General features: G+C 37.8%; 1 protein-coding gene across 6 annotated transcripts in view; it reads left to right on the top strand.

The window, feature by feature from the left end:
- The window catches only part of LOC136855396 (THUMP domain-containing protein 1 homolog), a 32112-nt gene extending 20473 nt beyond the window's left edge, over positions 1-11639 (top strand). For all 6 annotated transcript variants that reach the window (XM_067132371.1, XM_067132367.1, XM_067132372.1 and 3 more), the window contains exons 3-4: positions 504-655; positions 10411-11639. In XM_067132371.1, the coding sequence (XP_066988472.1) occupies positions 504-655; positions 10411-11184 (926 nt within the window). In that variant the 3' untranslated portion in view covers positions 11185-11639. The remainder of the gene's footprint in view (positions 1-503; positions 656-10410) is intronic.
- The last annotated feature ends 382 nt before the right edge of the window (positions 11640-12021 follow it).

Here is a 12021-nt window from a genome sequence, read left to right as displayed (position 1 = left end):
ATGACATAACGCCTTCAAAATTAATATCTGTTAAAAGGTTGACGAGTAAAAGAGTTAATCCTTGTATAGATGAGCATGATATTCATTATTATTTATAAACATCAGAATAATTTGATGAAAGATGTTTATTCAAAAGAGAAAAAGTAGCACAGTGGAAACACACAAAGATTAGCACAGTAAAAGCACAGAAAAACTATACTATCAGCCAATTATGCTATATCAAGGTATGCTACATTTAGTTGATGTCTGATTTAATCAGTGTTGTCATTAATGTTTTACCCAGCCTGATATTCCATGTGACAGAAGTCCAAAGCGTATGGAGTATTTATGACATTATAATAGATATTAGAGGACCTGTTGAAGCAAGTCCAATTGCCTATGTACCATAGAGTCTGCTATCCCCATCTCCCTCTGAAAATTTAATCTTGTCATTAACATGGAGTCCATATTATGTTGTACTTATGACAGTTGAAATATTTTAAACTATATTCTATTCCTTTCAGATAGTACTGTAACTAAATCACAGCCAGAAAGTGCTGAAAGTGCACTTGAAGATGGCAGAGGAGATCAACAGAATGATGGCAAATTGGGACAAATGGAATCTCCTTCCTCCAGTGATGATGATGAACCTCTAGATATTGAAGAAGCTATCCAGGTAAAAAAAATATCTTGTTGTACATTTGTAGATGGTCTATATTATACTACTTATACTGTATGCAGCTGAGTACAACTGGTATTCAAGTCCAAATGTGTTCAAAGAAAAAAAATAGAGGCATAAGAACAGTTAGCAAAGTATGAAAAATTAGATTTTTGAGAATGGTCAGCTTTGTCTCTTTAATAAAAAAAATGAACTTGAATTCATCCTCTGTTAAGAATATAATGATAAAAATAATGCAATTCCTATTTGCATAATCAGCTTCTTGGCATAAGTGCAATGATTATAAAACATTTATGAAAGAGGTCAATTTTTGTATTACAGTGATGAAAACTATGAGAAGCTTCTGTTCAGCAAATAGACTTCCTAGTTTTTCTCTGGAGGGAGAAAAGTCTTTCTGTGTCTGCCATCAAAGGCTACAGGGCTGCTTTGGGTTTGGTTCTGCGCGTAAAAGATGTAGACCTGTCTTCATGGGAAATCTCAATGCTACTCAAAAGCTTTGAGCAGTCTTGTTCTCCTAGAGAACTTAAACCTCCTAGTTGGGATCTGACTCTGGTGCTAAGTAGTCTCACTCGAGCCCCATATGAACCGTTACGATGGTCATCTGACAGAGACTTGACCCTTAAAACAGTCTTTTTACTGGCTTTAGCTTCATTGAAGAGAGTGGGTGAACTCCATGGTCTGTGTTCTAATGCTAAACACATGAAGGGTTGGGGTCCATAGCCTTCGGATTTGTCCCAGAATTCATAGCTAAGACTCGGAATTCTTCGGTTCATCATCATGACAGTTTTGAATCCTTTACCATTCCTTCCTTGGGGATTTTGTTGATAATGACCCCAACGAATTGCTCTTATGTCCTGTCAGGTCACTGCCTGGTTACCTTACCCAAAAAGGACTCGTCACCTCAGGCCGGGGTGTCAAAAACTTTTTGCATGCTCAGGCTGGATCAAGAAAGAAGTGTCCAAGAATACCATCTTCAGGCTCCGTGAGGTTATTAGACTTGCTAATAGCTTTTCTACAACCTCGGATTCTAACTCAATGCGTGCAAGATCACATGATGTTATGGGTTTAGGCCCTTCATTAGCTTTTAAGAAGAACTTACCTGTTCATAGGATTTTGAAGATGATACTTGGCTTTGTCAAATCACCTTCACATTCTTCTGCGTTCAGAACATTGCCTACAGGTCCTTGGACATTTTTTCCTTGGGTCCGGTGGTGGCTGCTCAACAAGTTGTTTAGCTCATCCAGTGCCCCTAGCAGGACAGTTTGTATCTTACCTAAGATGATGGTATGAAAGTGAGAGTGAATGAGATGACTGGTGTTTTTTTTTTCTTTCCCTTTTCCACTTCTTATCTACCCATGGGCAGTAGGAAGATTGATCCATCATGAGCTGGAACTGGTTAGATACAGTTGAGTGATTGACTTTTCTGTTTGAGAAAGTTTTATTCGTATACAAATATTTCCTTGCAGAAGCTAGTCCTTCCTCTCTCTGACAAGGAGAGAGAGGAATGGGAAACAAATTGGTAGCTAACATAGTTTTGTTGTCTGAACAGATATAGCTCTTTGACTTCCACTTATACGAGGTTCCTCCACATTGTGTATTAGCCCAGTAGTCTGACCGTTTCATAAACTTTTTGCCTGATGAGTCACAAGCATGTCTCCTTCCTCTCCTTTAACATAACCAGGAAATGAGACCCGGTGTGCTGAACCTCCAGTTGGTTCAAGACTTTCCTTTCCTCCCACTAAAGGTGAGTCTATCCTCATGTTAAGTTAGTTAGTTATAAATGATTTGTTTAACCAGACCTCTGAACTCTTTTAGGGTTCTTCTCGGGCTGGGAAAAGAAGGGGGGAAAGAGTACATAAAAAACGAACCTAGGTTTGTTCCGCAAATGAACAAATGACAAATTTTTAATTAATTTGTTTTTTATAGCTAACAAACTTATGGTCATAATGTTTGCCCACCTCTTGCCACCCCTCAAAGTGATTCCCTGGGCTGGAAGAAACCGAATGCATCACGGCATTCTTGGATTAAGGAAGTTGACTGATGCCTCCTCTCTCATCTGATGGGCCTAACCCCTTTGCCACCAATACCTTGTTCTACAATTTTATGTTTTTTACCGGTTTGCAGTAATTTACCTATACAACACTAACATGCCTGAAGTGGTTCAGTTTTAGTTAGGAATGATTAGTTATCCATCTCTAGAGGGTACCCTGTACTAATGATATTATGTTAGTCATTAGCTGAAATTACTTTCTAATTTTGAAGTCCATTTTTTATGTCCAATGTAGGGTAGATTTTATCTTTTCTGTTACACCAGTTCTCTTGAAGATCTTTTTCTTTTGCTCTGTCAGAGTTGTTAGTGTCAAGTAACAGCCTTAGAGTGTTCAGTGAAATTGTAAAATGGCAAAAATGCACGGCTCTTTGTTCACTAAATCAGAAACAGTAATTATTCATTTCTGTATTTTAAAAGCATCCACCCAGTTGCAGACTTATACATATTAATAACACATTGTTCAGGGATGCTCATCAGGCTGATTTGAAAGGAAGGTCTCATATCACGTAGGATGTTGATTTTAAACAAATACTATGGTTATGCATTGCACTAATCCTGCTAAGGTTGCCCTGTAGATGTGAGGTTTTACATTGTTGAGTGCTAGGTGGATGAACCTGATTAGTGGAATGATGTACACCTCCTAGTTAGTCTAGTTGTCCATGAAGGTGTCTGCTCCCCTTGCTCCCAGATCAGGCAGAGAGAAACAATTTCTTGTCATATTTTTACTCCTGTGGGTTGCAAACAAGTCCTACAGAGGTGTCCTCAATAGCTGCTAAATCATCTTCCAAACTTTGGGATGGAGCAACCACTAGTGAGAAGACTTTGGTTCTTCCTGCTAAGGGAATCTGGTACTACATGTGTTGTCATGGAATAAATCTTGGGACATTTAAATCGCTTCTGTCCACAGGAATACCTACACCCTAGCTGGCTTAATCTCTCTGACCTCTTTGCTTTCATTCTTCTGGATGACAATAGTCTCTGAGTTGTCTGACATGACTCTTTTCACCATGTTGTCTACCTATGGAGTAAATGCTTGCAGGTTTTAAAAAGAAACAGCCCTCAGTTTTAGAATAATTTATATGCCTGATGCTCACAGATCTTGTAGGTGAGTGATCCATCCATTGTATGAGGCATGTGGGACTAACAGTACGTCTGATGGTGGAACACTGCGTTGGGGAGTAGTGCCATCAGTTCACCTCATGTGGTGCTCTGTAGGCATTTCTTAAGGTTCTTTGCGTATCCATTAGGTCCCTAGCTACAATCCCTTTCTTTTCTTTCACTGTACCTCTGTTCATATTCTCTTTCTTTTGTCTTACTTTCCACCTTCTCTTGACAATTGTTTCATAGTGCAGCTGCGAGGTTTTCCTCCTGTTACACTTTTAAAACCTCCTTTACTCTCAGTTTCTTTTTCAGCACCGAATGACCTCAAAGGTTCCAGTGCTTGGCCTTTGGCCTAAATTTTATATTCCAATTCTGGATGGAGGAACAAGAGGAACTTTTACAAAAAGGTTTTAGAGTTCTTCTACAACCTGAGCTCCTTCTGGATCTCCTGTGATTAAGCTACAGGATAAATAAGGCAAAGTTAATATTCATTATTACTGTATTGATCATATTTTTATGTATTTGTTATTTATTTTTCATAGTTAAGTCTGTACTCCTCTTTTTGTGTGTATGTATTCGACTTTTTTTTCCCTATGGGGCATCTTGGGCTTGTGGTATTTTTCTTTTCCTACTAGGGTCGCAGCTTGGGTTGTATTAATAATGGTAATGATGATAATAATAATGAAAGCTGTATTTTTAACTTTTAATTTCTGCATTTTTATCTGTAAATGTTCTGGTGTTTCACATCTTTAACAACTTTCTTTCTACAGTGTTGAGATTCAATTCAATTCCTCCAAAATCCTCTTCTTTACCACTTAGCTTCCCTCCTCTACCCCTTGTATACATCTCTATACAGGTGTATTTCCCCAGTTACGATGGTGTTACATTACAAAAACCCCACAGCTTCTTAAAAAAAAAAAAACGTAGCTTGAAATTAGCCTAGCCTACACTAGGGTATACAGTACAATCTATACATTTATGGCAGCCTAGCCTACACTATACAGTTTACTCTGTACCACATAAATGGTATAATTATGAATATCAGCTAATCCTGGAGGTTCAATGCAGATTGACTTATGATAATTCAGCACAAACAGAGAAAATGAATTGCACAAACAAGAATTGGCATACTTGAACAGTGTCAGGTTGTTGATGGCTACGTATAACTAAAAATCAGAAGAGGAGGAGGAGGAGGAGGAGGAGGAGGAGGAGGAGGAGGAGGATGATAAAGCAGCAGGATCATCAACTCGCTCCTCTTCAGCTAGTATTTCGTCACGTGCAATCACCATGACTGCCTTTCCTGTGGCATGCTGGTTGATAATTTTCATATTCTGCTCTAAAGTAATGGAATGCCTCTTCTTCTTCGAACTACCAGAAGGAGACTCACTTGGGCATTTGGCAGACGTACTGATATTACACAAATTTGAATTTTAAATTGTTTACATTCAGTCAAACGCACTAAAATCTCACACGAACCTAACTTGACTTCGTAGAGGGCGTGCGTGAGTGAGGTTGAGGTAGGGCAAGAGATACCCACATCTCAGCCTCTTGGGCCAACGTACATACCTTACGCTTCCTGACTGTACTCTGCTGCCTGCGCCCACCACATGTGAAATTTAAAAATATTTTCAAAATGCTGTTGTATTGGCATTGCATTGTAACTCTGAAACCATTGGCAAGGTCACCAATATTACGATCTTGCCTGTCGAGATCGTCAGGTTCTTTAAAAAAAAACAAGCAATTGGGCTGTAATGACTGACGAGAGGTGACAAACAAAGGAGGGAGGAGAACTAAATCAAAAAGTTACCTTAAAATTAATTTATTTACAATATTTACAGTCGAGTCAGGTTCAATTTTAATATATACAAAATGAGTCAGTTACCAAAAATTACATAACTAAAAAAAAGCTGAAGGAAAATTTTACATCCAAAATGCATCAATATCAAAATTGAATACAGTAATTACATTAAAAAAAATGAGGCTGCAGCAAAATACAATCCAAGTAATTAAACCTCAAATAGATCATTAGAATTAATTACTTAACAGCAGAAAAAAAACAAGTAATTTAAACTACAAGTCAATAAACACCGGGCAGCAAAATTAATTAATACAGGCAGCGTAATACAAACAAACAATAAATACAAGGCAGCAAAATTAAATACATCAAGGCCGAACAAACAGGATCATTAAACAAAATCAGCACAGTGAGGTTAAAATCAAGATAAATTCATGAAAAATAACATCACCAGACAAACTCAATAGAGCCGTCAAAACAGCCCCAAGCTGCTTGGCGGGAACACTACAGGACAACTCCGACAGAGTCGAAACGGCAACCATCTCGTCCTCAAGCACAGTGCTGGCGTCCTCCTCAGTACTGGCGACCACGACAGAGCCGACCGGCAACCATCTTGTCCTCCAAGAAGCGTACTGGCGTCCTCCTCCAGTTCTGGCGACCATGACAGAGCCCGTCACGGCAACCACCTCGTCGCTTGGAAACAATATGGACATCCTCCTCGAGCGGCTGGACGATCAAGACAGAGTTGATACAACAACCATCTCGTCCTCAGATACAGTATGGAGGTCCTCCTCGAGCCACTGTATGATCAAGACAGGTTGATACAACCACCATCTCGTCCTCAGATACTCTCCGCTGCTCTGCTGCCAAGACTCTGCCTCTCTGCCGCTCTGAACCTGACTGGTCGTTCTGCCCTCCAGAACCTGACTCGTTGCTGCTATGAACCTGACTGACGAAGTCTGACGCCATCCATCAGACGTCAACTCGCCAGTAATTAAAAACAAACAAAAAACAAAAGAGAGGCAACAATCCACTAAGGAACAATCGACAAGCGATTGTTCCTAACACCTCCCACCTAACAGAAAAAAAAAGATTTTCAATAAAATTTTTTTTTTTTTGAACAAAATACTCTCCCCCAATGCTGCCACACCCTCGCCAGCCAAAACAGAACCAATCCTGGCAAGGTCGACAGGTTCTAAATGAAACAAGCAATTGGGCTGAAATGACTGACGAGAGGTGACAAACAAAGGAGAGAGGAGCAGAACAAATACAAAAAAAGGTTACCTTAAAATTAATTTATTATTAACAGTAATACTTACATACATAATTTACAGTTGAGCCAAGGTTCTGGGTGGCAAAAACACAAAATAATCAACTTGCAATAATAATACTGTATTTAAAACCAGTCAACGATTCAATAAACACATCCACACTGCAATAACAAGGCCATAAAAAAAATCATAAAATTCATACAGATACAAATAGAATAAACAATAACAAAATAGGCAGCATAACGACAATAACAATCTTAACAGAAACAAAACAATAGGCAGCATAATACATAATTAAAATTAACACTGAAAGCGGCATAATGTACATAGAGCAAAAAACAGGAACACTTCCTCAAACAATGAGACAACAATCCAATGCCGGACGATCAAGACAGAGCCGATCACGGCAACCACCTCGTCCTTGGAAACAATATGGACATCCTCCATGAGCAGCTGGACGATCAAGACAGAGTTGATACAACAACCATCTCGTCCTCAGATACAGTATGGAGGTCCTCCTCGACCACTGTACAATCAAGACAGGGTTGATACAACCACCATCTCGTCCTCAGATACTCTCCGCTGCTCTGCTGCCAAGACTCTGCCTCTCTGCCGCTCTGAACCTGACTGGTTGTTCTGCCCTCCAGAACCTGACTCGTTGCTGCTACGAACCTGACTGACGAAGTCTGACGCCATCCATCAGACGTCAGCTCGCCAGTAATTAAAAACAAACAAAAACAAAGGAGGCAACAATCCACTAAGGGAACAATCGACAAACGATTGTTCCTAACACTGCCTGACTGTACTCTGCTGCCTGCGCCCACCACATGCGAAATTTAAAAATATTTTCAAAATGCTGTTGTATTGGCATTGCATTGTAACTCTGAAACCTTTGGAACTGCTAACCCCATCGCAAACTCGAATTATCGTAAGACGAATGATCATAACTCAAGAACTACCTGTACTTCTCCATGTCTTTCCGTTGCCAGAGCTTGAAAGTTCTCTTCTCTTCAATTACTCTTTTGTACATCTTGATTCCAACACCTCTTTGTTATGTATTCCCCGGTGTTGTACTGCATCTGTCTTCTGCTGCCTGTTGTATGTTTTCTTTCAGCTGTTTTCACTAACCACTGCTTCATGCTAGATTGGCTGAAACTTTTGTATTTATACTCCTCTTTGACTTCTTTTCTCAGTTTCCATGTTTTTGTTATTTGGGTCTCATTTATCTTTCTTTTCCTAACCATTGAATTGTAACAGCTTCTCTGTTGGGTTAAGCATGCTTCATGTGGTACAACAGTGCAATCCTCTTCTCTGATGCTATCATTACTTCTCATCATGAGAGAATCAATCTGTTCAAGTTTTCCGACTCATAGGTATACAACTTCTATATGGGCTTCTTGAATAGTCTGGTTAGCATTTTTAACCTTTGACTTTGGCACAATCTGATGAATAATGATCGGTAATGCTGCTAGCAAAGTACAAGGCAAAATAACTTACAAAGGTGTTAAAAAATACCTAACAGTCAAATTGTAAAAGTAAGTTTAGATAAACACAAATAAGCAATGCTCACAAAAACACTTAAAAAGACAGTGGTAATGAGAAAAGGCTGCTCATTTTCACCAATGCTTAGATAAAGGGATGCAATTATGCATCAGCATGTAATACCAACACTGTAAAGAAATCAGAGCACTGAAGACAATTTAATACTGCAGACTTAAATCTTCACATCGTGCAAAAAAAAGAGGAGCAGTATGCATCTTACTTAACATTTTCAGTAATAAATTATCCCTCAACCCATATGTGATGACTAATGCTTGAAGTAAACCCTTAACCATAACCAAATAAGACAAAGACTGTTAATAAAAGTGCATCGAAATATTAATAAAGCCAGCGACCAGTCACAAAACTAGTACCAAAATATAAAGAAAACATTGAAAAACCAACTGAAATCATTGGGAACAGTTGTTGAAGTGGAGGAACTGAAGTAGAATGAGGGAATTTTTAGAGATCCACTTAACTACCTTTGACACTGAAAATCCTCACCTGATATGATATTACAGATTGGATGAAAAATTCTCACTGTAATTTTTTTTAAGAAACTCAATGCATTTGATGAAACCTGAGCTTGAGGGATGAATGATTTATGAATGATAAATGGTTAAATCAGGATTAGAAACAATTCAAATCAATCTAAAGCCTGGGGAAAGTACTTTGGCCTCTGAACATATCAGCAGGCTCTCAGTAAGTTATCCAGTTGGCCACTGATCCACCTGAGGGAACCATTTTTTGCCTGCAGCAACCAACTGGGAGCAGCAGGTAGCCCTCTTCTTTTCTTCCTGTTGAATGTGTCTGGCAGTTAGCCTAGGCACATGAATAGGCTTTAAAATAGAAATGGATATGTAATGGATTAAGGGTCTTCCTTGTTCTTATAACTTCTTACTGCACTGGTGTTTCCCTCTGTCATAGTGATTTTGCTCCTGACATGGTATCTGTTCCTTCTTAATGCCCAGGTAACTTTTTCAGACGTTTCCTTCTTATTTTTATCAATTTTGTCCCATATTCTATCCAGTGCTTCTCTTCTGTCAGTTGATTCTTGTCTTTTTTTTCCTGGGAAGTTTCTTTAAAAATTATATTGTTCTTATAGAGGTATTGTAGGTGTTGTACCCTTGCTTTATTCTTGTTTATTGTGTTCCACCATTATTTGTCAAACCAGTGTTTGTTTTCTTGCCATTTTAAATAGCCAACAATCTCCTCTGACTTAAATATTTTTGTATTGTATTTCCCTGGGGTGCCTTAGTACAGTACTGTATCTTATTTTTCCCCTCCTCATTTTCTTTTCATAATGCATAAAGTCTATCTGTTACTTCCATTTGGTACTCTTCTCATGTATTTTTTCAGTTTGTTGTTACCTTAAATATGTCTGTAATTCAGGCAAAGGTATAATAATATGGTCAGAGTAAGAGGTAGAACCTCTGAAACATCCCACTAGCAAAGATCTTAAAACTTATTACTTGTGAGTTTATGACCTGTTTGATTCTTGGTTTTATCATTGTCAGAGTTCCACCCTTTTCTGTGGGAATGTAGTCCTCCCCATCTTCTTGTTATTTATGTGTGCAAATGGTTACTCATATTCCACTTTCATCATGTTGTTCATGAAGAATACTGTATCTCTGCTCTCTAGTGTTTACCAGACTCTTATTGATTTTTCTGGAGTATGAAACTTCGTTCTTTATTCACCAAAACTCCACTGACTTCGCAAATTTGAGTTGAATTTGGCTTAAAGTATTTGGTTTTGTTGAATGGTTCCACTAACTATAAAAAAGTATTATTAGATGCAATATATTCTTAACTGGTAGAAATTGAATTGGCATTAGGTATTTGCTTATATTGTTCATATGTGAAATACTCTTGTTGAGTATTTTGTTTTGGGCTGAGTTTTTCATTTGCTTTTAAAATATTGCTGGACATTGGAAGGTGGTATGTCCTGTCATAACAGACTGGTTCTTAAAACATTTGAGTAATTATTTTATTTCAGGCTGAAGTATCAGAGCTAAAGAATAATCAGAATAAAAAGCAGGCAAGGAGATTTCAGCAGGTCCAGTGTGGTGCCAAAAACTGTGTTTTCATCCAAACTACACTGAAGGACCCTCTGCCACTATCTCTTGCAATAATGGATGAGCTTCTGTTATCTCAAAAACAGCGAACTAAGAAGCTGTTGAGGATGGTTCCAGTTCAGACAACTTGTAGAGCTTATCCAGAAGACATTAAAAAAGCAGTCCAGGAACTGGCAAAATCGTACTTCAGAGAAAATGGCCAAACTTTTTGTGTTATTTTTAAAGTGAGAAACAATACTTCAATTAAGAAAGAAAATATGGTGTATGATTTAGCTACAATTCTGGAAACTGCAAACCCCAAGAATAGACCTAATCTCACTTTCCCAGATGTTGTTCTTAGTGTTGACATCATCAAAAATGTATGTTGCCTTGGTTTCTTACCACATTATTTTACTAAATATAGCAAATATAATTTGGTTCTAATAGCAAATAAGGATAAATGTCTAGTAGATAAGAGCAGTGGTAACAACGATAAGCCTACTGAAAAACTTGATGAGAAAAAAGATAATGTAGCTGTAGATGAAAATGAGAAAAAAGATATAGATGCAAATGCTTGCGAAGAAAAACTAAGCATAGAGAAAAAGGATGACAAAGTAAAGGCAGTGATAGAATCTTCATGTAAGGATGGAGCAGCAGCTGTTGAGAAGGATGAGGTATCTTCACAGACTTGCACAGAAAATGATGTTATTACTTAGTGAAGTTGTTATTGCATTACTTGAACAAGGCAATATCATTCAAGACCATCATAGGGCTTGCTAGAAGGATTTGTTCATAAATGAAGTGAAAATTGGAGCTATGTGTAGTTGAAGCAGTGGGACTGCTAAGTAAGAGGAGATCAAAGGTGATGACTGAAGAGTAAAAAGCAGATCTCATTGCCCATCCATAGGATGCCAAACAAGACACATTGTAGTGGTAACTTTTGTTTGGGCACTTTGTGGAGCAGTAGCAATGTTGGACTGTTTAAAAGATTATCTGGTATGTTGATTGAAGATATGGGATGTAAGAGGGCAAAAAGTAATTTAAATGAAAATTTGACACATTTTGAAATTTTAAACTTATACAAAATAGTATTTTACTGTTTACTAATTGATAAATATTTAGTTGTTTGTTTAGAATGTTTAAGTACTGAATAATTACAGTTGAAGTTTTCTATGGTCTTTCCTTACTGACTTAAGCATTAGAATTCATTTGTTCTTACATTAAGTAAGGAGGATTTATAGTACAGTAGTATGAAATTTTTCTATTCCATATCAGGAGCTGAAGATTTTTCTACCTTGAAGTGTAAGGGTATAATTTTTTTTTATTGTTCTTGGTGAATTTTCTTAACATCATTCGTGATGATCTAAGTTTTGGGATACAGACACCACGCTACTTCCTAAGCGACTTACGTTCCGGATGGCCGTTTGTATGTTGAATTGTGTGTAAGTTTGTTACTGTACTCTTCATGCCTATTTAAGTACTGTATGATACAAAATCAATACAGTAACTTTTTTCATCCTACAACACAATACACTGTACATACAGTACTGTAT

Source organism: Macrobrachium rosenbergii, chromosome 31 (genome assembly GCF_040412425.1).
Source record: "Macrobrachium rosenbergii isolate ZJJX-2024 chromosome 31, ASM4041242v1, whole genome shotgun sequence".
NCBI lineage: Eukaryota > Metazoa > Arthropoda > Malacostraca > Decapoda > Palaemonidae > Macrobrachium > Macrobrachium rosenbergii.
Note: the sequence above shows the minus strand (reverse complement) of the source record. Positions and strands in the feature narration are given on the sequence as shown.